We start from the raw sequence: 26,458 nt of genomic DNA, 5'->3' as shown, positions 1-26,458 counted from the left end.
AAAACGAGCAATTTAAAATATTTACAAATAGATCACAGAAAATAAATGTAATCGCTTGTCAATACGACTAGTAGAAAAAGATCAAAAAGAAACCATAAATCGGCATAAAGGTGGAAAAGAAAATCTTTTCGGATGCAAATCTCCATTCTTTTTTTTCGCGTTCCCGGATACTACTGGTTAGTAAAACTGGTTGTAAGAATGACTTGTGGAAGAATTCATTCACAAAATAAGACAAGGCAGACACGCTGTACCCAACCCTGGGAGAAGGGGGAGGAAGAGGAGCTGTGCCTTGCAACGGGTTCAGCCTCTCCTTACCCTATACCCCACTACCTTCAGACACCCTTTCGCCCTTGAAAGGGCTAGGTGGGATTGATACCTCGGTGCGTTTTTACTCAATTAAAGCCTGCACAAGGGAAACAAAGCGGCGGCTGGCTGACACGCGCAAGCGCGCACACGTGGGCGCCCGGCCGGCCGCCCGCCCTCAGTCCCTCTCTCCCCAGTGAATGGGTCGGGAGTGGGGGGGAGAATGGATGCGAGTGGTGGCTTGTGGAGGAGGGGGTACACCCCGGGTAAGGCGGGGTTGGCCAGGCCTCACCGGGAGCACAGGCCCGGGGGGGAGAGAGGAGAAGGGGTTCAGTAACCATGGAGGAGATTCGCCGGCAAGGCCGGTAAGTGAAGTGCCGCGGTGAAGGTGTAGGCCTCGGTTAGCCGCTGGATAAGGGTGCGAGGAGTCTCCTACCCAACCCGCCCGGAGCCCCCGGTACATACCGCGAGTGTTTCCATCACGACGGCGGTGAAGGCTTTCCCCCCTCAACGATTACGACACGGGGCGAGCTCACAATCAAACGCATCCGGGCACCGCGGCCCGACCCACAACTCACCGCGGGGTCGTGGAGCAGCTGCTCGGCAGCGGCGCCATCGCCTGGAGGACAACGCTGCAGCCGTGCGTTATCGCAGCAAGGAGCGGGAGAACTGCTCGGCAGCGCCGCCGCCGCCGGGATGACACCGGTTGCAGCCGTGCGCTGTCGCAGCAAGGAGCGGGAGAGCTGTTCTCCTCGGCAGCGCCGCCGCCGCCGGGAGGACAACGACGCAGCAATGCGGTGTCAGCCTCGTCACAGTAACTGCTCGGCAGCGCCTGTCACTGCTGAAAGGAGGACACTGTAACCGAAAAGATGCTCGGCAGCGCCGCTGTAGCTGGAAGGAGAATATTACAACCATACGACTGCGGTGGGCTGCGATGATTCTGGTTCTGTGATATGTGGGAGTTGATTATGTGCAAATAGATGACTAGTGGAGCTGGAACATGACTAGTGGAGCTAGGACATGACTAGTGTAGCTGGAACATAACTAGTGGAGATAGGACATGACTAGTGTAGCTGGAACATGTAGCAATGTTACAAAATTTTGAGATTTAAAAAATCAAGCCTGTAATTTATCCCATCAGATAAAGCATAAAAAGAAGTTTAATTTGTCACCTAATTCACTTTAATATCTTCAGTATTAAAAAAGCTATGGTCATTTTCATACTTGGAAATTAGCATCTTGTTCTCTATTGCTTTTCCATTGACTTAACACAAAAGCTGTGATCGACGACAGTCAAATGGCCATAGCTTTCTTAAAAATTAAGAACTAAAATAAATTTTCAGTTATTATAGATTGAAGCATTCTGAAACAAATATGAAACAATCTTACTTAGATGACTTGAAATTAAAGCATATAATTAGTTAGTTACCTAATTGAAGCTAATTACAAAATTCAATTACTAGATCTAAACATCTATCAATTTCTTAAGAATAGATTAACATTTTTAAATAGCCTGTGTCCTAATAACATTCACACAATAAAACATAAATTTTAAATCTCATGGATTTATAGGCCAAATGGAAGGAATTTAATGTTTAATACCTGTAAATGAATGGCCATTTAAATCAACGATTCTTCAACAAAAGCTTGCACTCCAACCAAATATAATCCAGGACAAGTTAAGAAAAAAACCGCGTTTTAACTCCGCCCCCCCCCCCCCCCCTCAAACGCGCCAAAATCGCGCACACGGCCAGTGGCAGAATTGCAGCGCCGCTGAAGGTAAGTATTGTAACATACCTAGAACATGACTAGTGGAGCTAGGACATGACTAGTGGAGCTAGGACATGACTAGTGGAGCTGGGACATGACTAGTTTAGCTGGAACATTGTTGGCCGGTGTGGGCAAGTTGGGCCGAAGAGCCTGTTTCCACACTGTATCACTCTATGACTGCAACTCCTGCATCAAAAGAGATACTGATAAAGGAAAATGAAAGAGAAATAGCAAGAGGGAGGGATGGAGTGAGCAGGAAAGCAAGAGTTACTTGCAATTAGAGAAGTCAATATTCATACCGCTGGGGTGTAAACTGCCCAAGCGACATACCACTGGGGTGTAACCAGCATAGGCGTAACTTTCCTAGTTCTCCGACCAGTCTGACTGGCCCCATTAAATTGTATCTGTTTGCTTCGTTGTCACCTTCTCCCAGCTAACAATGATCTATTCCACATCTCTTTTGATGTCTCATTTTTACACCTCTCCCTCGACTCTGTCTGAAGGGTCTCGACCCGAAACGTCACCCACTCCTATCCAGAGATGCGGCCTGCCTCGCTGAGTTAACCATTTTGTGTCTATCTTTTTTCTCTTTCTCACTCTCCCTCTTTTCTGTCTTTCTCACTCTCCCTCTTTTCTGTCTTTCTCTCTCCCCCTCTATATCCCTCCCCCTCTTTTCACTCCCTCTTTCTCCCTTCCTCCCCACTCTCTCTCCTCCCTCTACCTCTCTCCCCCACCCCACTCTCTCTTCTTTCTCTCTCCCACCCCCTCTCTCTATTGGGAGGTTGCTTGCAGTCACGGTCTCGACCCGTGACCCGTTCTGTGCCATGCAACGCCAACTGGAGTACACGAGGTGAACTGCAGGTAAGCATTTACTATGGCTGTCAGCACAGCGGGCCCTTCTAGCCCAGCATCCGGACTGGTTGCACACCCGCCTATCCCTGCGGCTAGGGGTGGGAGGAGGAGGAGGGGGTCGGGGGGGAAGGAAGAGGTTGTGGTGCCGATGCAGCGCGGTCAGTGACTGGGTGGGCGGAGGGAGCAGACCGTGCCCAACTCTGCTGTAGCTGACGTTGCCTGGAGCCGCAGCCCCGCTCCATCCCGACCCCGTGTGTGGGCGCTGCAGACCCACAGCCCCGTGACAGTGCGGGCCACAGAGGGAGACGGGTCGGAGGGCAGCCGTGGCCGGACAGCGCTGACCCGGGAGGAAAGTGAGGCTTGTCCCGAGGGATGTGCTCCTTCGGCCGCTTACAGCTAGGTGCTCGGGTTCAGAGCAAACCTTCCCGCTTTCGATGACAGCACCCACAAATATTTATAGCACAAGAAAATGACAATTTTGGCGGTTTTTAACAGGTAAGAAGGTATGCGTTCCGTGTGTTAACAGTGTGTGCCGGAATCTGCCATGTCCTCCACATGGATTGAGCTGCTCATTGCGTCACGCCCTTTGACCCGATGACCTTACGTGCAACCCCCCTATTCTCACTACCTCTCTCCCAACCCCCTATTTCTCTATTTCAGTCCGCGTTTTCTCTTCCTCTTTTTCTCTCTCCCTCCCTCTCCGTGTGATTGACGCACTCTCTTTCCCTCTGCCAGTGTAGCTGACACGTTCCCTCGCCTCTCTCTCTCTCCCCATGAAGCTGACACCTCCCCTCTCTTTCTCTCCCCGTGTGACTGACATCTCCCCGTGTGACTGACACCTCCCCTCTCTCTCCCCGTGTTACTGACACACACCCTCTCTCCCTCAGCCTACGGGCCGGGACAAAAGCACCTCTAGTATCTTTGGCCGGGACCAGGGCAGCGGCCGCCTCCCCGCTCATGTCGACCGAAAGCAAAGCGCGGCTCGGGCCCGACTCCGAGCCTCCCCGGCCTTGCGAGGAGGCGGAGGCCGGCGATGGACGGCAGCAGTCCCGGGCCAGGCTGGCCTTCACCCTGCCACCCCTCCGCTCGCCTGCTTTCGACGGTAAGCCTGCTGTTCGCGGTTTTTAGATAGGCACATGTGCAAGCAAGGAATATCGATTATGTGGAGACAGAGGAGATTAGTTTAACTTGGCACCGTGTTCGGCAGGGACATTGTCACGATTGTGGGCCAGAGTGTCTTGACTGTTTAAATGCATTTCCCCCAATGGCAGAATCCGATCTGTTGGAGGGATGTGATCTGGTGGATTGTCGTCGAGAGGTTCCAACTCTGATGGATTTCACTGTGGCGATTCCCAACCAGCTGCTTCTGGCCTCACTTCTAGAACATCTCTGTTTCGTTTACGAGAGAAATCCTCGCAGATCCACCGTCCTGTTCAAATGTAAGTATGTAAGGTGTGGAGAAATCTAGAGCAAAGATGATCTAGAGCACGGAGCAGCGGCCATGATGCAGGATGTTTAGTTTAGAGATACAGTGTGCAGACAGACCCTTCGGCCCACCAAGTCCGTGCCGATCAACAATCACCCTACACTTGTTCTATCATCCACACTTGCAACAATTTACAGAAACCAATTAATCTGCAAACTTGCACATCTTTGGAATGTGGGAGGAAACCAGTGCACCCGGAGAAAACCCACGCAGTTACAGAAAGACACTCCGTACAGACAACACCGTAGTGAGGATCGAACCTAGATCTTTGGCGCTGTAAGGCAGTATCTCTACTGCTAAGAATTATATCAGAATTTATTTATGAATTGTTATTCATGTATTCTTATATAACTGTATTAGAATTGGGGAAATAAAATACAGAGTGCTGGAGAAAGTCAATGGGTCAGGCAGAGCCTGACTTTAGTTCCTTATTTCGTTGAAGCTAACACAGAAAGCAACGATTTGTTGGTACAAATGAATCCGTACTGCAGACTGACATCAAAGGCCTCCATGCTAAAGGCCCTTCGGCCCACTGAGTCCTTGCCGAACATCCACCACTCATTTACTCTGACTTTCGATTCACTCTTCCCACATTATTTTCTATTATTCCCCATATTGTACCACCCACCATAGATGTACTGTTCTAACTATCTATCTGGCTCAGCTGGCTCTTTTTGCCACTCTATGGTTGATCTTAGAGAGGTGTATAAAATATGAGGTCAAGCACCGGAACAATGTCTAAGCAAAACATGATGCTGGTCAGTAGATTGTCAGAATATGTTATGCAACAAGAAGAATTTCCTACTTGTTGCATTCATCGCAACTTTTCTCCCCGCTGCAGTGCTGTGCCAGAAGCTTGCAGAGCTGCACCTGATTTCGCCCATGGCCTTCAGTGATGAGCTCAGCACTGTGAGACTGCAGCACAATCAGGCCTTTACTAAACTGCTGTGGGCAGCAAGCAAAGGTTTGTCGGTACAGGTGAGTGCGTACTGCTGGCTGAACATCAAATGCCTCCATGTCAAATGCCCATTGAGTCCATGCCAACCATCCACCATGCATTTACTCTGATTTTAGTTTCACTCCCACCACGTTCTTTTCTACACCTCCCCAGATTGTATGTCCCACCATAGATGTACTGTTCTATCTCGGCTGGCTCTTTTTGCCACTCTAGGGGTGATCTTATGTAAAATAATAAGAGGAATTGATTAGGTGGAACAAGTCTGATTATGTCAGCTGCTTTTCCGAGACAGCGTGCAGTGTCGATGGTGGGGGGGGAGTCTGGTCTGTGTGATGGACTGGGAAACACCTTGAGAAATGGTAAACTTTCTTTGGGACGCCAGGGGTCGATGGGCGATCCAGCCTAGTTGCGGAGAGGTGGGCTGTTTGCATCACCGCACTGGGGTCGAGGAAAGAGTGTTCGCATCTCGCCCCATCCACCAATTGTTCCACCACCACGCACAAGAAGTGACAAGACAGACACCATTGTATGCAGATGCCGAGAAGTGTGTTCACCTCCGGCTGAACAACTTCTAATCTTATGTGTCGACTCGATAGGAAGAAGATCACCACACTCAGGTTGCTTTCTGTTTTCTAGGGACGTGCTACCAATGAAGAGGTCCATTCCCAAATCCTCTGCGGGTAGGTGTTGAACGCATTGAGTGGAGCACAGCGGGGATTTACTGGATGCAGAGAGTATGTTTAATCCCTGACACCTCCACCTTGAGCTTCTAAACTTTTTATTAAAAATTTGGAACTGAAATATTGCAGTTTAGTTTGGAGGTACAGCATGGGAACAGGCACCTCCCGCCCCCTTCCTTTCTTTTATCCTACAGCAATGTCATTATCCATGTATTGAAAAAGAAACTGCTGGAGGAACTCAAAAGTCTGAAGAAGGGTCTCAACCCAAATGCCCTCCACAAACGCCGCCTGATCCGCTGTTCTTCCAGTGGTTTGTTTTTAACTCACAGTTCCAGCACTGCAGTCTTTGGTGCCTTGGATTAGAGATGCAACATGGAAACAGGCCCTTTAGCCCACTGAGTCTATGGTAACCATCGATCACCCATTCACTAGCTCTATGTTATCCCACTTTCTCATTAAGTCCATGCACACAACCGGGGCAATTAACAGAGACCAAATAACCTACTAACCTGCACGCCTTTGCGATGTGGGCAGAACCCGGAGGAAACCCACGCTGTCACTGGGAGGAAGGGCAAACTTCATACAGATAGCATCTGATGTTAGGATTGAACCCGGGTCCAAAGTACTGTGAGGCAGTAGCTCTACCAGCTATGCCATTGTGCCACCCAAAATATTGTTGATAAAACTATCTGGGAATTAATTTTCTTTTAAAGTTTATTATTGTCACGTGTATTGAGGTGCAGTGAAAGGCAAGTCAAAAGTGTGAGTGTAAGGTATTTAAGTTTGCTGATGACATGAAAATATGTGGCAAGGCATCCCGTGAAGAGGATGTTTAGTTTCTGCAGCATTTTGTCTCCAGCTTTGGTATAAACCAGAATCTGCAGTTTATTTTTATTTCATTCTGGTCTTCTGCCCTATTTATGCTCTCATAATTATTTATACTTCTATCAGGTCTCCCCTCAGCCTCCGATGTGCCAGAGAAAACCAGTTATTTGCATCCTGGGGAATAAAGTTCTAACTCTCCGCCCTATCTATGCCTTGGCATGGGATGGGAGTCGTATACAGTTACAGACCACATGTGGACAGGAGGATCATCCGGAAACTTTCACAGACTGCTGGCTTTACCAGCGATGTCCACATTCCCAACTATAAACATCGATAAAGCTCTGTTTAGTAAGTGTTGACTAGAACTCTGAAAATTGATGGGTTGCGTTTTGATTTTTGTTTTGATCAGGACAAAAGAAACACTCTATCAGAGACAGACATCTCGGTCCGTGAGTGAATTTGAAGAAATCGCATGTCTGGGCAAAGGAAGCTATGGAAAAGTGTACAAGGTGCATGGCAAAATCATTTCTAGATTCTGCTTCGGATCTAAGTAGAGCTGACGTTTAGAGACACAAGAATTGCATATGCGGAAATCTTGAGCAAAACACTTGTGTTTTATTTTACTTAATGTTAGTGGAATCAGGTGTTCCATTTAGTTTAGAGATAGAGCATGGAAAATCGCTGTCAATCGATCACCCGTTCACACTAGTTCTATGTTATCCCACTTTCGCATTCACTCCTACAGTGGGAGGTTAGATTGAAACACTATTTTTGTGCCAAGATTGTTTTCTTTACCAAGACAGCATTTTTCTGCTTGCCAATTTCCAAACTAACTTTCTCTCCATTCCTTCTCTCCAGAGATGCTTACTCCAGCATTTTGTGTCTACCTAACATTCTCTCCACATAACTTCAGATGGCCCTTGCTTTCTCTCTTCATAACTTCAGATAGTCCTTGCTTTCTCTCTCCATCCCCTTCCCAGTTCTCTCACGGGTCTTACTGTCTCAGACTACATTTTATCTTTGTCCCGCCCCCTCCCCTGACATTAGTCTGAAGAAGGGTCTCGACCCGAAACGTCGCCCATTCCTTCTCTCCAGAGATGCTGCCTCACCCGCTGAGTTACTCCAGCATTTTGTGTCTAACTTTTAAGTTGTTCAGTAGTGCCTGATTGAAGTTGCACTGTAACCTATTTGGCCTGCATACTACAATTAGTGATACCCGATTCACCAGTCATGCTATATTGAATTAGCATTATGTAAACACGAGTTATAGCAGAGCTATGTGTACATCAGAAGAGAAGGAAGTCATTTGGCTCCTCAAATCTGTTCTCTCATTCATTTGGACCATGACCAAACAGTATATTCAACTATCCACCTTGGTTCCACAGCGCGAGAGACCCTGGTTTGATTCTGACCTTGGGTGCTGTCTCTGTGGAGTTTGCACGTTCTCCCTGTGACCACATGGGTTTCCTACGGTTTTCTCCCCCCATATCCCAAAGACATGCACGTTTTTGCAGGTTACTTGGCCTCTGTAAAGTGTTCCTAGTGTGTAGGGAGTGGATGAGAAAGTGGGATAACATCAAACTGGTCTGAAAGGTTGATGGACATTCAGCATAGCACTTGGTAGGCCAAAAAGCCTGTTTCCATGCCCTATCTTTCAATCAACCCTGAATAGCCATAGCTAACAACAATCTGTATATTGAATCCTCAGGCTGTGAGTTTTGTTTGTGTGGTGGGGTGAAACATTTTAATAACTCTTTCTGTGACGAGTTCTTTACCAATATAACCTTGAAACACACTATCTCTAATTTTAAGTTTATACCTGTGGGTGTTTACATTATTTTATGCATACATTGAAGTCACTGGGATATTAGCTTGTTTAAAGGAAAGAAAGTAATGGCCCACAAAATAAAATAACATACATGTACAAATGTACATTTTCATCCGTGGTGAAAGTAGGGCAGCACAGTGGTGCAGCGGTAGAGTTGCTGCCTAACAGCCCTCAAATCTCACTTCGGGTGCTGTTAGTATGGAATCTGTACATTCTCCCTGTGACCTTGTAGGTTTTCTCCGGGTGCACTGGTTTCCTCCCTCATTCCAAAGACGTGCAGATTTGTAGGTTAATTTGCTTTGGTAAATTGTCCCCATTGTGTCGCTGGTCGGCGCGGATTTGGAGGGTCGTAGGGCCTGTTTCCATGCTGTATTTTTAAACTAAACTAAATAGGTCAGAGATGTTATAAGTTAACCACTTGTATTTATTTCAGGTCAGGAATAAATTGGACGGACAGTTCTACGCTTTGAAGAAAATTCTCATGAAGAAGTTTACAAGATTGGGCTGTATGAAGGTATTCCATTTTTATTACAGGCTGGTGTTATTATTCACAAAGCAAGATGACATGTCTTAAAAGACATGTCTCAAAAGAAAATGTATGTTCTGCTTTTGAACATTTGGCATTTTTTGTTTTATTTCAGATTTCCAACATTGGCAATATTTTGCTTTTAGATTATTTACTACACATTAGTGTTCACTGCCTCTTCATTGGCTAATGAAGAACTTTTTATCTGACTAACTTCCTATCTCTCTGAGAAATCCAATCATCAGTTCCAACTTCTTCCATGCCTCCAATTTCAATCTCCCCACCATTGGTAGACACGGGGAACTGCAGATTCGTAATTTTGAGCAAAACACGACGTGCTGGAAGAACTCAGCAGATCAGGCAGCATCTGAGGAGGGAATGCACAGGTGGCATTCCGGGTCGGGACGCTTTCAAGCTTCTGTGTTTCCTGCCGGTTGGAAGCGGGGAGAAGGAATTTTTGGGAGGTGTAGGAGGAAACGAGCACCTGGGAGAAAATCACGCGGTCATGGGGACGACACACTCCACACAGGCAGCAGCTGAGGCCAGGATCGAATTTAAGTTTAGTTCAGAGATATAGCGCAGACAGGCGCTTCGGCCCAACGAATCCGCACCGACCAGCCAACCCTGCACACAAACACTATCCAACACACACTAGGGACAATTTTACCGAAGCCAATTAACCTACAAACATATACGTCTTTGGAGTGTGGCAGGAAACCGGAGCACCCGGAGAAAACCCACTCGTGTCACAGGGAGAACGTACAAGCCCTGTACAGGCAGCATCCGTAGTCAGGATCGTACCCGGGTCTCTGGCACTGTGAGGCAGCAACTCTACAACTGTGCCACCGTGCCGCCCCTAACCAACTTGAGTGGCTTAACTGTGAGGCTTTCAAATTTGTGGATCATGCCGTTAGAAAACTGTAGGAACTGGAAGTAGATTTTAATTTACATCCATGCAGCCATTCACATTGATCTTGGGTGATTATTTCTAGGTATTGTGGGTTTTGGGGTATAACTAGAGTCTCAACTTTTGTTCTGTTTCAGGTTTTGCGAGAGGTAAAGGTACTGGCGGGTCTTCAGCATCCACACATTGTTGGCTATCACACTGCCTGGATAGAGCACGTACAGCATCTGGTCTTAAAAAGTAGTTAAACCTTGGATCTCTATTTAAAAAAAATAATTAAATAGCACTCCATTCTCTATCACATTTTAATTGTTGAACTTTCTCTGTTTCTCACTGCAGGTAATCAAGTGTCGCTAAGTAATCTATGTGCATTGAAAGGTCTTCCTGTTCAGGAGGATGGAGGGTAAGAAGCTTTTACAGTGAAAATGAGTGATAACTCACCACTGCTTTAGCCAGTGAATACAGCAGTGCGGTGGGGTAGCGCCAGTGTGGACTCGGTGGGCTGAAGGGCCTGTTTCCATGCTGTATTTATAAAGTCTAAAGTAAAGGATGGAACGGGGTGCATGACTTGTAGCTAACTCGCTACAGCCAGAGTGAGGCCACAAGCAGACTGGAGGAATAGCACCTCGTATTCCACTTGGTTAGGTTACAACCCAATGTATGAATGAATGAATGAATGAATGAATGAATGAATGAATGAATGAATGAATGAATGAAAACTTTATTGTCATTCAGATATACACCTAGACACAGTGCACCTTGAACGAAATTTCGTTGCATTTGACTCTCCAAATCAGGTAAATAGTAAAAGTAAAAGTGCTAAGTGCGTCCATAAAAATGCCTCATGTGCATGGTTCTGTAAAATAAATATATATAAAAAGTTTTTAAAAAGTGTCGATATTTAAAAAGTTCCAGCCTCGGTTTTGTTGATTGTTCAGTAATCTTATGGCCTGGGGGATGAAGCTGTTGCAGAACCTGGTTGTCCCGCTCTTCATGCTGCGGTACCTCCTCCCAGAGTTAAGCAGTATAAACAGTCCAAATTGTGGGTGTGTGGGGGCTCTGGTAATGCCCTTAGCTCTAATCAGACAGCGCTTGTACCCCATGTCTATGATGGAAGGAAGAGAAGTCCCAATGATTTTTTCCGCTGTCCTCACCACTCTCTGAAGGCACTTCCAGTCCGCAGCTGTACAGCTGCCGCACCACGTAGAGAAGCAGCTGTACAGCTGCCGCACCACGTAGAGATGCAGCTGATACCCCACCACCTTTGTTGCTTCCACCCACTACCCCCAGTGCTCACCATTTCTCTCACTACCCTGTCCAGTCCCCCCGCCGTCCCTTTCTACCCCCATCCCTCTCTCCGATTTTACATTTCAATATTCTCTTATTTGATACCCTGCCTCCTTTCCATCTCTAGACTAGAGAAAGCAGGAGAATGGGGTTGAGAGGGAATAATAGATCAGCCATGATGGAATGGCGGAGTAGACTCAATGGGCCGAATGGCCTAATTCTACTCCTATGTCATCACTGTGTAAACCAACTTATCACTGTGAGAACCAAAACCATGCCTCATACACCTCATTTAAACATCTCACCTTCAATGTGTGCCCTCCTGCTATTTGACATTTCCACCCTGGGGGAAAAAGACTAATTATCTACCCAATCTATGCCTCATCGTTTTATAAACTTCTATCGGGTCTCCCCTCAGCCTCTGATGCTCGAGAATTCCTTGTACAGGTCCACTGCCGATTTTTCCGGCACCCTTGTTCAATAGACAATAGATGCAGGAGTAGGCCCTTCGGCCCTTCGAGTGAGCACCGCCATTCACTGTGATCATGGCTGATCATTCACATTCAGTATCCCGTTCCTGCCTTCTCACCATATCCCCTGACTCTGCTATCTTTAAGAGCTCTATCGAACACTCTCTTGAAAGCATCCAAAGAATTGACCTCCACTGCCTTCTGAGGCAGAGAATTCGGAATTCACAACTCTGAGTAAAAAAGGTTTTCCTCATCTCCTTTCTAAATGGCCTACTCCTTATTCTTAAACTGTGGCCCCTGGTTCTGGACTCCCCCAATATCGGGAACATGTTTCCTGCCTCTAGCGTATCCAATCCCTTAATAATCTTATATGTTTCAATAAGATCCCCTTTCAACCGTCTATATTCCAGAGTATACAAGCCCAGCCGCTCCATTCTATCAACATATGACAGTCCCGCCATCCTAGGAATTAACCTTGTGAACCTACGCTGCACTCCCTCAATAGCCAGAATGTCCTTCCTCAAATTTGGAGACCAAAACTGCACACAATATTCCAGGTGTGGTCTCACTAGGCCCTGTACAACTGCAGAAGGACCTCTTTGCTCCTATACTCAACTCCTCTTGTTATGAAGGCTAACATGCCATTCGTTTTCTTCACTGACTGCTGTACCTGCATGCTTACTTTCAGTGAGTGATGAACAAGGACCCCCAGATCTCTTTGTACTTCCCCTTTTCCCAACTTGACACCATTCAGATAATAATCTGCCTTCCCGTTTTTGCCACCAAAGTGGATAACCTCACATTTATCCACATTAAACTGTATCTGCCATGCATCCGGCCACTCTCCAGAGCCTTTCTGGATTATCTGTTTTGATCAATAGACATCATGGCCTGGGGGGCTAGGGGTTGAGACAACAGCCCACAAAGTCGGCTATGGGAGCGGATCTGCCGGCTCCGGCTGGGCAGAAGTTTCACAACTCTGGCCGCAGTAGGTAAACACAACCCGCCGATCAGCCGCGGCAGTCCCGATGAGGTAGAAAGTTGATTTTACATATATATGCGAGTGCTTAAAATTTGTATAACTCGCATTGAATTTATTCCTGTAGAGACCCTGCAGTCCATAACACACATACCAGCGGCTCCAGTATCATTTTTGCAGACCCTAGTTCTTCTATGAGATTGGGAGAGCCTTTGTCAGGGTGCCGATTGGTGGCGGAAGAGGTGCTTGTGAACAGTTCAAAGGAAGATGGCAAGAAAACCACCATCCACGGTGAAGCAAGTGGAGTGAAGCTTCCAACCAACAGTGGGCATCGACATCTGGGAATAAAGGACTTTGGCAGGCACCTGCCTTGCTTTTACTCCAAGGATCTGTCTATGTACAGCGACATAGATCAGTCTAAGCTACAGATATGCCAGGACGGGAGGAATAAACTGAACTCCTTGTTTGAAGCGTTGGAGACTGAGACACAAGACCTCGAGATGAACAAAGAACTAGGATGTGAAGATGTAGAGATTTCGGGTTCGTCTGTAAACCCGGGCAGTAATTCGACATCAGAGAGTGATTCATCATTCATGGATGTGCCGCCTGTCTCCAAGGTGAGAAAACATCAAACCCCTGACGAGAGAAATGGCACTGTAGTCTGGCAGGCTGATCTCGACATTGCCGAGACCAGGCTCCAGCTCTCAGACACCTCCTCATAACTACCAGTCTGAAGAAGAGTCCTGACACGAAACGTTACCTATCCATGTACACCGGGGGATGCTGCCTGACCCGCTGAGTTACTCCAGCATTCTGTCTCTTTTCTCATGCCTACCCCTTAACCCTAGAGATGAACACCATCTCCCAGACCATCACTAATCTTATCCCACCAGCGATCTCCCCTCCATAGCCTCCTACCTTCTATTTCCGGCATTATCCGCTTCCATCTCTCTCCAATATTTCACAAGATCCATTGTTTCTGCCAGCCCCAGCCTCCAAAAAGATCTGAAGACGGGTCTCGACCCGAAAGGTCACCTACTCCTTTTCTCCAGAGATGCTGCCTGACCAACTGAGTTACTCCATCTTTTTATGTCTTATCTTTGGTGTAAACCAGCATCTGCAGTTCCTTCCTACACAGATCATTTTGGTTGTTTGGTTTCAGCGTGGAAACAGACCCTTCAGCCCACCGAGAATAGATCATCCGTTCACACTAGTTCTATGGTATCCCAGTTTCTCATCCACTCCCCGCACACTAGGGGCAATTTACAGAGGCTAATTAACCAACAAACCTGCACGTCTTTGGGATATGGGAGGAAGCTGGAACACCCGGAGTAAACCCACAGGGATAATATGTGAACACCGCATAGACAGCACCTGAAGTCACGATCGAACACGCGTCTCTAGCGCTGTGAGGCAGCTTTACCAGCTGCGCCATTGTGCCACCCTTATCTGCTAGGTTACCTCGTTGCTGGGTGTGTGATCTCTCTTTGAACAAATTGGCCACTGGATCTCATTGATTACAACATTGATTGCTGCTTTTGCCTGGTCCAGAGGCTGAGAAAACAGTTTTATAAATACAAGTTGTGTTGAATATTTTGCTTATTTGTTAGATCCCTTTCCATCTTGTGCTTCACATACAAATGCAAATGTGTGAAAGGTCTCTTCAGGAATGGATTTTGGAAAGGAATACCAGAGCACGAGAGGGTCTGGAATTTACATGTGAGTTGCTTAATTCTTTGTTATTCGTTATATATTGTACTGAGTCGGTTCTTGTCACTACTTTTACATTGAAACCGTTTGCGGTTGTTCAGGTCAATTTGCTCTGCTGGAATTGGACTGCACCATGCACATATTCCGTCAGCTCGTCGAGGGAGTACGTTACATCCATTCTAAGGCTGTCATGCACAGGGACCTGAAGGTGAGTCTGCCTCACAAAGTTCAGTCAGATGATATTAGACATACAGCGCAGAAACAAGCCCTTTAGCCCACCAAGCCTGCACTGACCAGCGACCACCCCAAACAGTAGCGCTCTCCTACGCATTTACAGAAGCCAAAATAACCTACAAACCTCTGCTTCCTTGGAGTGGGTGGAAACCAGAGCACCTAAAAAAAACCCACGCGGTCACAGGGAGACTGTGCAAACTCCGTACAGACATTATTAAACCCGGGTCTCTGGCACTTTAAGGCAGCAACTCTACCATTGCGCCACTGTGCTGCCCCGTAATAGTGTGGTAACAGGCTATTCAATCCATTTTAAAGTCGTAGATACATACAGCACGGAAACAGGCCCTTCAACCCAACTCGTCCATGCCGACCAAGATGCCCCATCTAAGCTAGCCCCATTTGTCCGCGTTTGGGCCCATATCCCTCTAAACCTTTCATATCCATGTATCTGGCCAAATGTCTTTTAAATATTATAAGTATCTGCCTCACCTACCTCCTCTTGCAGCTTGTCCCATATCCTTCTAAATCTTTTCTATCCACATACGTGTCCGTGTCTTTTAAATGCTGTATCAGCCTCATCTACCACACCTTGAGTGAGAAAAATGCCCCTCGGGTTCATATCAAGTCTTGCCCCTCACACCTTAAACCAATGATTCTTGATCCCCCTCCTCTGGATCAAAGGCATTCACCCTATCTATTCCCGTCATGACTTTGTGGACCTCTATAAGTTTTCCCCTCAGCCTCCTGTGCTGGTAGAAAATGTACAAGACTATTTTTAATCATTGTGGGTACCAAGTAATTTTGTCTGTGTTGGCTCTTTGAAGGAGAGGTCTAACATTGGTCTCAGAGTCTGCATTTTCACTCTATATTTTAGGTTCAGCAGGCTTAGACTATCTTAATGTAGATACACTAATTATTTTGGGTGGCCAGTGGTGCAGCTGTTAAAGCCGCCTCACAGCACCGGAGACCCCGGTACGATTCTGATCTCGGATGCTGTCAGTGTGGAGTTTACACGTTCTCCCTGTGACCACGTGGGTTTCCTCCCACGGCCTAACCAGAGCACCTAGAGAAAACCCACGCGGTCACAGGGAGACTGTGCAAACTCCGTACAGACACTATTGAACCCGGGTCTCAGGCGCTGTAAGGCAGCAACGCTACCATTGCGCCACTGTGCCGCCCCGTAATAGTGTGGTATCAAGCTATTCAATCTATTTTAAAGTCGTAGATCCATACACCTCGGAAACAGACCCTTCAACCCAACTTGTCCATGCCGACCAAGATGCCCCATCTAAGCTAGTCCATTTGCCCGCGTTTGGGCCCATATCCCTCTAAACCTTTCATATCCATGTGTCTGGCCAAATGTCTTTTAATTGTTATAAGTATCTGCCTCACCTACCTCCTCTGGCAGCTTGTCCCATATCCCTCCAAATCTTTTCCATCCACATACGTGTCCTGTCTTTTAAATGCTGTATCAGCTTCATCTACTATGCCGAGTTCCTCCCACGTCCTAAAGACGTGAGGGTTTGTTGGTTAATTGGTCTTTGTCAAAATTGCCTCGAGTTTGTAGGTAGTGGATGAGAAAGTGGAATAACATGGAATTGCTATGAACGAGTGATGGATGGTTGGCATGAACTCGGTGGGCCGAAGGGTCCGTTCCTGCGCTACTGTTTTATATTCTATCTTGCATATTTAGGTTATTTAATAAATGAGTGAATTTCTGATTCTACCACCCTTTTGCCATTGCAGAACCCCTCCCCCCTTCCCCCTCTTCCTCCCCTCCCACCCCCCCCCCCCCCTCCTCCACCTCCCCCTCCTCTGTGTAAAGTATAAACTGTAGCTCAATGCTAATTCATTTATATTACCTCCGCACATCCAGGTTTAATGTTGGGTACAGAGAAGTCTTGTATATAAGCAGAAAAGATCCCGGATACAGTTTTTGCTTTCACCACCACCACCCAAATACCACTGAAATTCCCTCACCCATTCCTCCAGATTTGCAACTTAAAACCTATTTGATTTCTAGATTTTGCAGGCACGGAACAAAAGCAGTTTGTCTCTGCTGATGCAGACCGGCATAAAGGAGGGTGGGTGGGTATTTTTAATGCGGAGATTGATAGGTTCTAGTCAATGGTTACGGGAGAAGGCCTGAGAATGGGGTTGAGAGAGGAAAAATAGATGGGCCATGATCGGATTGTGGAGCACACCTGATGGGCCGAATGGGCTAATTCTGCTCATATGTCTTAATTCAGTCCCTGTTACCTGTAATGCCCCTTTCAGATTGTTGGGTGGAAAGACTCACAGCCTAAGATTGTCTTGAAAAAGAGGGGAGGTGGGGAGGACTGAAAATTTTAAATGTTCTTGTCAGTTAATGTGGCGGGAGGCTGAGCTTTCACTGGGGTGAGGAGTGAGGGTAGTTCAGAGGTGCAGTCCGCCGATCCTATGGTCCAGTCGGTCCTGGGCCTCTGGTTCCTGCCGCTCGTCCGGCCCTCCAGCCACTTCCTCCAGCTCCTCGGCATAGCCCTGGTGCCCGTAGACGAAACGCCAGACGGGGGTGGGCAGAAGCTGCTGGGCCTGGTGCCGCCCATGGGCCCTGCGCACCGCCACACGGCACAGGTTGCGGAGAGCAGGCGGCTGCCGGCACAGGGCCTGCAGGAACTCTCGGTGGCGGCGCGACTCGGGGCCGAGCAGGCCGCTGGGCAGGCCGCCGCCGGCTCCGTGGATGCGGGGAGGGCAGGAGAGGCTGAGCACCTTGGCCAGCAGCCGGCGGCAACGCAGGTTGGGCCGGCGCTCCAGGAAGAGGGCGAGGGGTGACTCTCCCTGTTCGGTGCAGAGGCTCAGGTCGGCTCCGTGATCCAGCAGTAGGTCGACCACCTCCTCCCGCCCGCCAAAGCAGGCCTCATGGGCCGCCGACCGGCCCCGCCAGTCCCGGGCGTCCACCGACGCTCCAGCCGCCAGCAAGGCCCTCACGCAGTCCAGTCCGGCTCCCAGATATCGACCGGCTTTGCCCGAGGCGGCTCCCACCGCCAGCTGGAGCGGTGTACTGCCGCTGCCCGGTACGCGGGCGTCCACCCGCGCCCCCCGGCCCAGCAGCTCCTCTGTCAGCTGCCGGTCCAGCAGCCCGCTGGCCATGTGCAGCGGCGTCAGGCCGTGCTGGTCGGCGGCCTCCAGCTCGGCTCCGTGCCGGGCCAGCACCGCCACCGCCGGCCATGCTCCGTGCCGCACCGCCAGGTGCAGCGGGCCGTCCCGGCTATCGACGCCGGCCTTGACGTTCACCTCCACGCCGTGCTGGCACAGCAACCGCATGCAAGCCTCGGCACGGCCCTGCATGGCTGCCATCGCCTTCTCAAACTTGGTCTTGGGTACCAGCCGGTCGCGAGCAGTGTTGGGCCAGTGCATGAGGACGAGGTGCAGCGCCCTGCGACCCTTGCCATCCCTGGGGGAGTGAGAGAGAGGGAGAGAACCCATGAAGAACTGCAACAGAAAGTAACTGCATTTCCAGAGCACCTTCCCCAACCTTGAGCCAGCTACAAAAAAAAGAAAACCTGTGAGAAACTATAAACTCAGCGAGACCAAACGTAGACTTGGCAATTGTTACTCTGAACAACTTCCATTCCCAGACTGACTTTTCTGTCCCGGCTCTCCATTGCCAGAGTGAGGCCACAAGCAAATTGGAACAGCGCCTCATATTTTGCTTGGTATAAACGGTGAAGTCTCTAATTTTAAGTAACAATCCCATATTCTCCCTGCTCACCCCCCTATTATCAGTCTGAGTCTGTACAACCTCTCCCTGTAGTTAAAGATGGACACAAAGTACTAAAGTAACTCTGCTGGTCAGGCAGCATCTAGGGAGAAAAAAGGATGGGTGACGTTTTCTGAAGAGCAGACCGATGCTCTCACTTGCCTCACTTACTCTGCCTCCAGATCAGCCTTGTGTTGAATTAAGCACTCCAGGCTCCTTGCCTTTCGATACGTTGCGGCCAAATGGATCGGGAGAATAGACAACCCCTTGGATTGATAGAAATCGGACAATCAATTTTAAAGCAAACAAAAACCCTGCAGATAACCAACATCTGAAATAAAAAAAATTACAAGGATGTTGCCAGGACTCAAGGGCCTGAAATGTAGGGAGAGGTTGAGCAAACTAGGGGTGCTGGAAGATGAAGGGTGAGCTTATAGAGGGGTATAAAATCATGAGAGGAATAGATCGGGTATATGCGCAAATTTTCTTGCCCAGTAGGGGAATTGAGAATCAGACGACAAAGGTTTAAAGTGAGAGGGGAAAGATTTAATGGGATCCTGAGGGTTAACTTTTTTTACACAAAGGGTAGGAGGGTGTGGAACTTGCTGTCGGAGAAAGTAGTTGAGGCAGGTACTATCACAATGTTTAAGAATCATTTAGACAGGTACGTGGATAAGTCGGGTTTAGGGGGATATGGGACAAATGCAGGCAAGGTGGGACTAGTGTAGATGGGACGTTGATTGGTGTGGGCAAGTTGGGAGGAAGGACCTGTTTCCACGCTGTATGACTCTATGACTCTCTATGACAGGAAATATTCAGCATTCCAGGCAGCAATGAGAGTTTAATTGTTTGTGGAGATACAAAACAATTGGTGTTTCTTTACATCGGAATCTTATGGAGGGGAATAAAATCATGAGGGAAATAGATGGCGTGAATGGAGAGTCTTTTACCCATAGTAGGGGAATCAAGAACCAGGGGACACTGGTTTAAGGTGAGAGGTAAAGAAAACTGAGGGGCAGATTTTTCCACACAGAGTGCTGCCAGAGGAGGTAGTTGAGGCAGGTACTATTACCAACATTTAAAAGACATTTAAATGTTGACAAGGACAAGGGTTACACAGTGGCGCAGCAGTAGAGTTGCTGCCCTAAAGTGCCAGAGACCAGGATTCGGTCCTGACTCCGGGTGCTGTCCGTACAGAGTTTGCACGTTCTCTCTGTGACCGGGTCTCTTTTCTCCGGGTGCTCCGGTTTCCTTCCACATTCCAAAGACATACAGGTTTGTAGGTTAACTGACTTCTGTAAATTCTCCCTAGTGTGTAGGATAGAATTAATGTACGGGTGATTGTGGCTCGGTGAGGACATGGTGTTTTCACGCTATATCTCAAACTATAAACATTTGGACAGGAAAGAGTTTGAGGGATATGGGCCAATCGCAGACAAATGGGACTGGCTTAGATGGAGCATCTTGGGGCATCTTAACTATTCAGGTTACTTAATAAATAAGAGGATTTCTGCAGGGGTGGTGATGGAGGAAGATATGATAGTGGTGTTTAAGAGGCTTTTAGATAGGCACATGGATATGCAGGGATATGGATCACATGCCAAACATGATGCCAATTTAAACTAATCTCTGCTGACTAGCAGAGATTAGTTTAAATTGGCATCATGTTCAGCATGGCAATGTGGGCCGAATGGCCTGTTCCTGTGCTGTACAGTTCTATGCCTTGCTTGACTTGCCTGATTTTCATACATGGGCACCATGGCGCAGTTTTTCCAGATGGTTATGGGCTCATTGACAGGATGCACCTTAAGCAGGGCTGTGATGTTCCCCTGGTCACCTCTCATTATAGCATCGTGAAGCTTGGCGTGGACATCATCAAACTTGCCCTGGCATTCACACATTTTTTTTGAACATTAGTTCCTTCAGCTGTGGTTCACCGCAGAGCGGCCATTCACAAGCGGGACATTTTCACGCTCCTGAGCTCTTCCCGTTTAAAGTGCCAGGGACGAGATCGTCTGCCGTCGCTCGCGGTAGCCGGGTTGGGATCACCGCAGCTTTGACACGTGGCAGACGTTTCCTGTTGGGAGTTGTGTCAGCACAATTTTGATTTGTTTCAGGTTGCGATGGCAGCAGATTGTGACATCGAGGTCTTCGTGTTCCGTGCGGAATTCGCAATACAGGTCGCCTTCTTGAGCGGAATATTGGAACCATAGAAACATAGAAAATAGGTGCACGAGGAGGCCATTCGGCTCTTCGAACCAGCACTGCCATTCAATATGATCTTGGCTGATCATCCAAAATCAGTACCCCGTTCTGGTTTTTTCCCCATATCCCTTGATTCACTTAGCCCTAAGAACTAAATCTAACTCTCTCTTGGCCCATAACAGTGATAAGTCTCTTTGATCCCACTAAGTTGGCAGTGCATTAGCTGTACGTATCGGGATGCATCACAGCATGGTTTGGGAACAGCACCATCCAAGACTGCAAGAAATCGCAGAGAATTGTGGAACAACCCGGACCATCACACAAACTAACCTCCCATCCATTTGCTCCATTTAACTTCTCCCTGCCTCGGCAAGGCCACCATCATAATCAAGGACCAGTCTCACCCAGGTCATTCCCTCTTCTCTCCTCTCCCATCAAGTAAGAAATACAGAAGTATGAAAAGGCATCCAGATTCAGGGACAGTTTCTTCCCAGCTGTTATCAGGTTACCAAACCATCCTATCAACAACTAGAGAGCGGTGCTGAGCTACTATATACTTAATGGGAGACCCTCAGAATATCTTTAATCATACTTTACTGGATTTTATCTTGCACTAAATGTTATTCCCTTTATCATGTATCTACACTGGATGGCTCGATTGTAATCATGTAGTCTTTCCGCTGACTGGTTAGCACGCAACAAAAGCTTTTAACTGTACCTCGCTACACATGATAATAAACAACACTAAACTAAACTAGTTATACTGAACATGAGCTATTCTTAAGATAACTGATGTCCTTGGGTCTGCTCATTCCTCTGCAGTTATATAGAACATTAGTCAGAGCAAATTTGGAATAATTTCTGCTTCTCTGGTCACCCCACTACAAGAAGAATGGAGGCTTTGGGGATGGTACAGAGGTTTACCAGTTTGCTGCCAGGATTGAGAGTACTAGTTGTTAGGAGAGACACATGGTGCTGGAGTAACTCAGTGGGTCAGGCAGGATTTTTACAACAACTTGGTAAATTCATATTGTCAATATTAATTCCAGTTCTTTTCTCAAAAAGATAAACACTTATTAATTGAATTTTAATTCCACAGCTGCCACAGTTAGATTTTAAGATAGACACTAAATGCTGGCGTAAATCGGAGGGTCTGGCAGCAACTTTGGAGAAAAATGGGTGACATTTCATGCCTGAATGCTTCTTTAAACTCAAAACATCACCTATTCTTTCTCTCCAGAGATGCTGCCTGACCCGCTGGGTCACTCCAGCATTTTGTGTCTTCGGTATGAACCAGCAACTGCAGTTCCTTCCTACATGGTTGGATTTGAACTGGGCAGCTGGATTATTAGTCCTGGTCTCTGGGACATTGCACTATCACCGAATGGATGATGGCCGTGCTATTATCATCTAGAATGCAGGACTAGGTTGAATGCAAGCAGTTTTGTTCATGACTCATTTATAAACAAACATACACTGCCTTCTGTTACAGCCAAGGAACATCTTTCTCCATGCTCCTGACTGCCACGTTCGGATCGGGGATTTCGGACTGGCCTGCAGTGACATTGTTGAGACGTCAGATTCATGGACGACCAAGAATGAAGGTCCCAGTGAGTATTGGATGGAGACAGAAGGAACAACAGACACTGGAATCTCGAGCAAAACACAAAGTGCTGGAGTAACTCAATGGGTCAGGCAGCATCGGTGTAGGGAAATGGACAGATGATGTTTCGGGTCGGGGCCCCTTCAGTCTGATCAGCAAAATGCTGCCTGATCTGCTGAGTTCCTCTTGCATTTTAGAGTATTGGAAATGGTAGACATATGTTGTTCAATGGAAAACTCACTCCGGAGACACAAGGAACTGCAGATGTTGGAATCGAGCAAAACTGCAGATGTTGGAATCGAGCAAAACTGGAGTAACTCAGTGGGTCAGGCAGCATATACGGAGAACCTGGAGAGGTGGCATTTCAGGTCTAAACAAACTTCAACTAAACTAAACAACAAAATCTCAAACACATGCAGGTTTGTAAGTTAATTGGTCTCTGTAAATTGCCTCTAGTGTGTAGGAGTGGATGAGAAAGTGGGATAAGTCAAGTTTTATTCGTCACTTGCACATAAAGTGCAGTGAAATGAATTTGCCAGCAGCGGTACAATTAAAAAAAAACACACAATACACAATAAAAAATGAACACAATCATCCACCACAGCATTCATCACTGTGGTGGAAGGCACAAAGTTTGGTCAGTCCTCCTCCATTTTCCCCCGTGGTCGGGACTACAACCCTTCGCAGTCGCCGCTGGTGTGAACATAGAACTAGTGTGAATGGGTGATCGATGGGCGGCGTGGACGCGATGTGCCAAAGTGTCTGTTTCCATGCTGTATCTCTAAACTAAGCTGAAACGAAAACATTTCCAGAGAAGGCACGTTGTCACCTTTTTCAGTATTTAGCTTTGACCTTCTGTCCTTTTTTTCACCCAGATTCAAAACACACCTCGGGAGTTGGAACCTGTCTATACGCTTCCCCTGAGCAACTAAGAGGTTCTTGCTATGATTTCAAGGTACACATCTGTTTTTATACCGGAATCCTCCTATTTAATTGCCCTTTATAATTCAAATATTATTCATAACTACCTGAAAGTGGCAACACAAATCGATAGAGTGGTAAAGGTATGTTTGCCTTCGTCGGTTGGGGCATTCAGTATAAGTGTCAGAAATAAATGTTGCAGCTTTATCGGAATTTAGTTCGGCCGCATTTGGAATATTGCTTGCAGCTTTGAGTAATGCACAGATAGGGTAGACATTCAGAACAAGGTTTGAAGCTGTAGCTGTAAGATGAGAGAGGCTAGGTTTAAAGGAGAATGTATGGGGCAAGTTTTTTGTGTTTTTACACAGTCGTGAGGGCCTCGAACACACTGCAAGGGGTAGTGGTGGAGTGGCGTTTAAGAAGCTTTTGGGTAGGCATACGACATGCAGGGAATGGAGGGATGTGGATCACGAAGGCTAGTTGTGAACTGGAACAAATTTTGTAAAATCGCAAATACATTTAAATGTTAAGATTTAAGAACTTAATATAATTTAAAGTCAATAGATTAGTTGCCATCATGTTCGGCATGGACATTGTGGGCCCAAGGGCTTTTTTCCTGTGCTGTACTGTTCTATGTATATGTTCTACGTTTAATGTCAGCGTGGGCCTAGTGGGATGAAGGTTCTGTTTGCGGGATTAGACTGCAGGATGCATTTCAGGATGATGGGATCAGACACTTAGATGTTTGAAAGGTATGAGAACAGAGCTCACATAGGTAAACCATGGTGCAGTGGTTGGTGTGTGCAGTCTGTTGCTGTGTTGCAATATTATTGTGTTTCCATCTGCACTTTCAGTCGGATATGTACAGTGTTGGCATAATCTTACTGGAGCTCTTCCATCCATTCGGAACTGCGATGGAGAGGGCAAAGATAATCATGGCACTTCGAGAAGGCCACATCCCTAAGGACTTTGCCCAATGGTGGCCTATCCAAGCTAAATACATCAAGATGCTAACCAGCAAAGATGCCTCCTACAGACCAAGTGCAGACGAGATGTTGGACAGTGAACTCTTCTCTTCTCTCAAGGTAGGATGAACACCTTGGTTCGTTAAACTTGTTGTAATATTGGCCAGAATTATACTGTCCTTTGGGAGCTTGCAGTGCAGAAATTGACTGCCACATTTCCTATTTTGAGTATTGAGTAAAGCTCAAAGTGCTGGGTTGAGACCCTTTATTTTGAGTATTTATTTGACTCCACGGCGAAAGAGTCTGTATGAACATAACACTTTATCTTGGACAATAGATTTTAGTCATACAGCATGAAAACAGGGCCTTCGACCCAACTTGCCCACGCCTTCATGGATCAGAACCATTGACTAAACACTTCAGATTAAACTGAGTGAGTGAGGTTGCCTCATCTGTACTAGTCCTACCTGCCTGCATTTGGCCCATATTCCTCTAAACCTATCCCATCCATGTACCCGTCCAAATGTTTCTTAACATTGTAATAGTACCAGATTAGTGTTTAGTTTTAGATACATCATGAAAACAGGCGCTTTGGCCCACTAAGTCAGTGGCAAACAACGATCTCCTGTAGTTCTATCCTACACAATAGGGGCAATTTACAGAAGCAAATAAACCTAGAAATTTGCACATCTTTGGAATGTGGGAGGAAACCAGAGCACCTGGAGGAAACCCACGTGGTCACAGGGAGAACTGGTGTGAACAGGCGATCGATGGTTGGCATGGACTTGGTGGCCCGAACGGTCTGCTTCCATGCTAGCACTCAGCTGGTCTAATCTGTTCCCATGTCTTATGGTCAGGCTGCAACCCTTTACCTCAAAGCAATCTCACTCACTCAGTTTAATCTTAAGGGCCTGTCCCACGATGCGAGTCCACCCAAGAGCTCTCCCGAGTTAAAAAAAACTTGTGGTAAGTACGTAGAACCTCGTGGATGTCCCATAGCGGCTCGTAATGCGAACGGCAGGTACTCGGGAAACGCGGTAACTCTCGGAAACTCTTGGACACTTTTCAGTGTTGAAAAAACTTCACGAATTACCGCGTTTTCCGAGTACCTGCCGTTAGCATTACGAGCTGCTACGGGATATCCACATAGGTCCTACATACAAACCACGAGTGATTTTTTTTTTTTTTTTTTTAAACTCGGGAGAGCTCTTGGGTGAACTCTCATCGTGGGACAGGGGCTTTAAGTGTTTAGTCTAAAAAAATGTCCTGATCCAAAACCTCACCTATCATTATTCTCCACAGATGCTGCCTGATATGCTGAGTTCCTCCAGCACTTTGTATTTTATTGAAGATTCCAACCTGCAATTCCTTGTGTCACTAGTGTTTAGTCTTGTTTATTTACTGATTTTTGCCCTCATGAAGATTTCACATTCTTAAAATGTTGAGGGGTGAGTCAGTAATTTCCAATGAGAATCCATAGCTGTTTCAGATCTGCTTTGAGTTACGAAACATCTGCAATGTTTGCTTTATGCCTCTCTGCTTTTCACGCAGCTCACTCCGCTGCAGGGGAAGCTCGAACAGAAGGTGGTGACCCAGGAACAAGAAATCAAGAGTCTTCAGCAGAAATTGATTGATCGGGAAGAGGAAATCCGACACCTCAAGGAACAAGTCAAATTACAGGCCATGGAGGGGGAGAACAGATAGAGATCTTCATAAATTTCCCAGAGAAACTTATTTTGCTTTCTTTCTACTTAAATTTACTTGAATACCTCATGAATATTGATGGTGTATGTGCTTCGAATATACGGGTTTATTTAAATGAACGGAGAGGAGTGAGGGATGAACTATTAAATTTATTTATTGGTTCATTATTAAGGCGTTCTGCATTAAATTTGCGGTATTATTTGTGGCTCCAGGTATAATGTTGTGTTCAAGTCCCAGTCACAAAATTTGAGCTCAAAGTCCAGTCTTAATGAATGTAATCAAGGACAATTTCTTCCCAGCTGTTATCTGCTAGAGTGCAGTCCTGACCGCTCATCCACCTCATTGGAGACCATCGAGCTATATTTAATTAGACTTTATCTTGCACTAAGTATTGCACCCTTGGTTAGCTTGATTCTATTATGTACAGTCCTTTTTTTGACTGTACAGTATGCAAAAGCTATTCACCGCAAGTCAGTACACGTGACAATAATAAACTAAATCTAAACTAA

At 46.9% G+C, this 26,458-nt stretch overlaps 3 protein-coding genes across 6 annotated transcripts in view; 1 reads left to right on the top strand and 2 right to left on the bottom strand.

The window, feature by feature from the left end:
* The window catches only part of usp42 (ubiquitin specific peptidase 42), a 69,796-nt gene extending 68,901 nt beyond the window's left edge, over nt 1-895 (bottom strand). For both annotated transcript variants that reach the window (XM_033040573.1, XM_033040574.1), the window contains exon 1: nt 769-895. The gene's annotated coding sequence lies outside the window, so the exon portion shown is untranslated. The remainder of the gene's footprint in view (nt 1-768) is intronic.
* On the top strand, nt 540-26,237 carry eif2ak1 (eukaryotic translation initiation factor 2 alpha kinase 1). Of its 3 annotated transcripts, none has more exons than XM_033040580.1 (15): nt 540-668; nt 4,197-4,364; nt 5,253-5,389; nt 6,006-6,049; nt 7,284-7,383; nt 9,136-9,216; nt 10,273-10,372; nt 10,472-10,535; nt 12,996-13,485; nt 14,479-14,587; nt 14,680-14,786; nt 22,249-22,366; nt 23,235-23,314; nt 24,135-24,365; nt 25,797-26,237. In XM_033040580.1, exons 2-15 carry the CDS (start codon nt 4,256-4,258, stop codon nt 25,947-25,949), a joined length of 1,923 nt encoding a protein of 640 aa, XP_032896471.1. In that variant the 5' UTR covers nt 540-668; nt 4,197-4,255; the 3' UTR covers nt 25,950-26,237. The 3 variants fall into 3 exon arrangements, with proteins under 3 accessions (XP_032896471.1, XP_032896472.1, XP_032896470.1); XM_033040581.1 differs by lacking the exon at nt 540-668 and adding an exon at nt 2,817-2,934; XM_033040579.1 differs by lacking the exon at nt 540-668 and adding an exon at nt 3,767-4,027.
* ankrd61 (ankyrin repeat domain 61) lies at nt 16,651-20,857 on the bottom strand. Its single transcript, XM_033040249.1, has 3 exons — nt 20,201-20,857; nt 18,723-18,817; nt 16,651-18,245 (listed from the first exon to the last, which is right to left on the bottom strand). Exons 1-3 carry the CDS (start codon nt 20,450-20,452, stop codon nt 17,228-17,230), a joined length of 1,365 nt encoding a protein of 454 aa, XP_032896140.1. The 5' UTR covers nt 20,453-20,857; the 3' UTR covers nt 16,651-17,227.
* Nucleotides 26,238-26,458: the final 221 nt, after the last annotated feature.

Source organism: Amblyraja radiata, chromosome 22, assembly GCF_010909765.2.
Source record: "Amblyraja radiata isolate CabotCenter1 chromosome 22, sAmbRad1.1.pri, whole genome shotgun sequence".
NCBI lineage: Eukaryota > Metazoa > Chordata > Chondrichthyes > Rajiformes > Rajidae > Amblyraja > Amblyraja radiata.
This window is presented reverse-complemented; position numbering and strand designations above follow the sequence as displayed.